The following is a 2,786-nucleotide window of genomic DNA, read 5'->3' as shown; positions in this document are numbered from 1 at the left end:
TGCACACGTATGTTTATTGAGGCACTATTCACAATAGCAAAGACTTGGAATCAACCCAAATGTCCATCAGTGACAGATTGGATTAAGAAAATGTGGCACCTATACACCGTGGAATACTATGCAGCCTAAAAAAGGATGAGTTTGTGTCCTTTGTAGGGACATGGATGCAGCTGGAAACCATCATTCTCAGCAAACTATCGCAAGAACAGAAAACCAAACACCACATGTTCTCACTTATAGGTGGGAACTGAACAATGAGATCACTTGGACTCTGGTAGGGGAACATCACACACCGGGGCCTATTATGGGGAGGGGAGAAGGGGGAGAGATGGCACTGGGAATTATACCTGATGTAAATGACGAGTTGATGGGTGCTGATGAGTTGATGGGTGCAGCACGCCAACATGGCACAAGTATACATATGTAACAAACCTGAACGTTGTGCACATGTACCCTAGAACTTAAAGTATAATAATAGTAATAAAAAAATCAGTGGCACCAGAAAAAGACCCCAGTTCAGTCACACCTTGCTGTTGATCAATTGATTGTTGAACGTTTACTGTAGATCCACAGGAAAGGTTCTCCTTGACATCTCCACTGAACTCTTCCTTCAACTAAAGCTGTGACATGGTAAAGAAGGTACATGTGCAGGGAGGGGCAGCCCACCATTCAAATTGTGAGCAATTCCCATGTAAGAGCTACATGTCAGCCAACTACAAGAAAAATTTGAGGGAACAGTAAGTCTGTGCTCACACTGATGCAGGTTTATTTCATACCCTTCTTGTCATGGCTCCAAAACCTGAATTAGTTATGCAGTCATTTTACTTTGTACTTTCTGGGACTAATAAATAAATGTAATCTCTTTAGGGATCTGGGGGCTATACAATGAGAAAAAATGGAGACCACATCTAAACTTCTTGCTACTTGCATTACAATTAAAGAAATTATTTTCTTAATCCAATTGTGTTCTGTCTGGAAAATGTAGATTTTGATCTTGATTTTTGTTGTGTTGCAGACCCCAGTGAGTATAGTTGTGGCCTCTGTGTACACTCCTTCTTCATCTTAATTAAATAGATTTAAAATCAATATGCCATCCATAACACTGATTGCTTCCTTAACAGATTTTGTACAACTACGGACATCAGGGTTCTCATCTGAAACAGAGGAGGCTTGAAGACAGTAGAACCAGTGATGGAAAACATTGAAGAAAAAGCATTTGGACCAAAAGTCTGTACTTTTGAGTAAAGTCAAATAATTACCAATGTATAGGAAGAAAATAGAAATTTAAAGATTCTCAATATATCTTCATAGCAAGTTTACATGAGAATTACCTAATTCAAATGTAATTGCATCAAAATTAGGATCTCAATCTAAAGAAATATCTAATATGTAGAAAAGTAATAGCAAATAAACAAATGTGTCATAAAATCTAAATATTTCCCTGAAATAATGTAAATATATGAAAATCAGAAATGTAAATGACTAAAATCTCTGGTGTTTAAATTGAGACTAAAATGGGATAAAATTACAAAATAAAAGATGTTTGGTTTTCAGGACATATGCTTAAAACTTAATGAGAGGGAAAGGTGGAGCAAGGTGGTTGAATAGAAGCCTTCAGCAATTGTACCCCCTGCAGGAACACCAAATTGAAGAACTATCTACTCAGAAAAGTACTTTCATAAGAACCAAAAATCAAGTGAGTGATCAGAGTCACTGGTTTTAACGTCATATTCAGGAAAGAGGCACTGAAGAGTGTAGAAAAGACAGTCTTGAACTGCCTACACATCCTTCCCCCACTGCCTAGCAATGGTCATGTGGCATTGAGAGAGAATCTGTGTGCTTAAAGGAGGGAGAGCACAGTGACTGTGCTATTTTGTATTGGAACTCAGTGCTTTCCTGACAGAGTGGAAAGCAACACAGGGCAGAATTCAGCTGGTGCCCAGAACCCATGGAGGGAACATTTAGACTAGTCCCAGCCAGAGGCAAATTATCCATCTTAGTAGCTGGAACCTGAGTTCTGGCAAGTCCTAATACCATGGGCTTAAGAGCCCTTGAAAGGCTATCTCAGTTACAAGGGCTGCAGTTCCTGGGAAAGTCCTCGTGTTGTGCAGGGCTTGGAGCCAGTGGACTTGGGGTATAAGTGACTTAGTGAGACACCAGCCGGATGGCCCAGGGAGTGCATGTGTGACCTCTCCTCCAAAGACAAGCAGTGAACCTCATAATTCCAGGAGACACTCTTTCCTTCTACTTAAGGAGAGGAGGTGGGGGAGTAAAGAGAACTTTGTGTTACAACTTAGATACCAGCTTAGTCACAGTAGAACAGAGCATCAGGCAGGGTTCTGAGGTCCCCCTTTCATCCTGTATCCCTTGAATGACCTTTATAAACACTCTGGGCTGGAAGGGCACTTCCTGCCTTAAAGGGAAGAACCCCATCCTAGGAGGATTCACCACCTGCTAACTAAAGAGCCTTTGGTCCCTGAGTAATTTGTAGTGGCAGCCAGATAGTACTTGTCACAGGCCTTGGTAAACACTTAGAGCCATACTGGCTTCAGGTGTGACCCAGAACATTCCCAACTGTGGTGGCTACAGGGAGAGAACCCTTCTGTTTGAGAAAAGGAAAGAGTTGAGGGGACTTTGTCTTGCAGCTTGGGTACTAGCTGGGCTTTGGGGGTCTCCAATTCCAGGACTTGGCTTTTGGATGGCATTTCTGCAGCTGCCCTGGGCCAGAGGGGAGCCACTCCTCTTAAGGGAGACACTCAAGACTTGCAGCAATTGACACAAGCTGA

General features: G+C 41.9%; 1 protein-coding gene across 1 annotated transcript in view; it reads left to right on the top strand.

The window, feature by feature from the left end:
* LOC108526694 (putative selection and upkeep of intraepithelial T-cells protein 1 homolog) overlaps window positions 1-1,483 on the top strand; it is a 53,348-nt gene extending 51,865 nt beyond the window's left edge. Inside the window, exon 9 of the mRNA XM_017867533.1 lies at window positions 1,122-1,483. Within this exon, the coding sequence (XP_017723022.1) occupies window positions 1,122-1,174 (53 nt within the window). The 3' untranslated portion in view covers window positions 1,175-1,483. The remainder of the gene's footprint in view (window positions 1-1,121) is intronic.
* The last annotated feature ends 1,303 nt before the right edge of the window (window positions 1,484-2,786 follow it).

The sequence above is a fragment of the Rhinopithecus bieti genome, unplaced genomic scaffold, assembly GCF_001698545.2.
Source record: "Rhinopithecus bieti isolate Rb0 unplaced genomic scaffold, ASM169854v2 scaffold_3764, whole genome shotgun sequence".
Lineage (NCBI taxonomy): Eukaryota > Metazoa > Chordata > Mammalia > Primates > Cercopithecidae > Rhinopithecus > Rhinopithecus bieti.
This window is presented reverse-complemented; position numbering and strand designations above follow the sequence as displayed.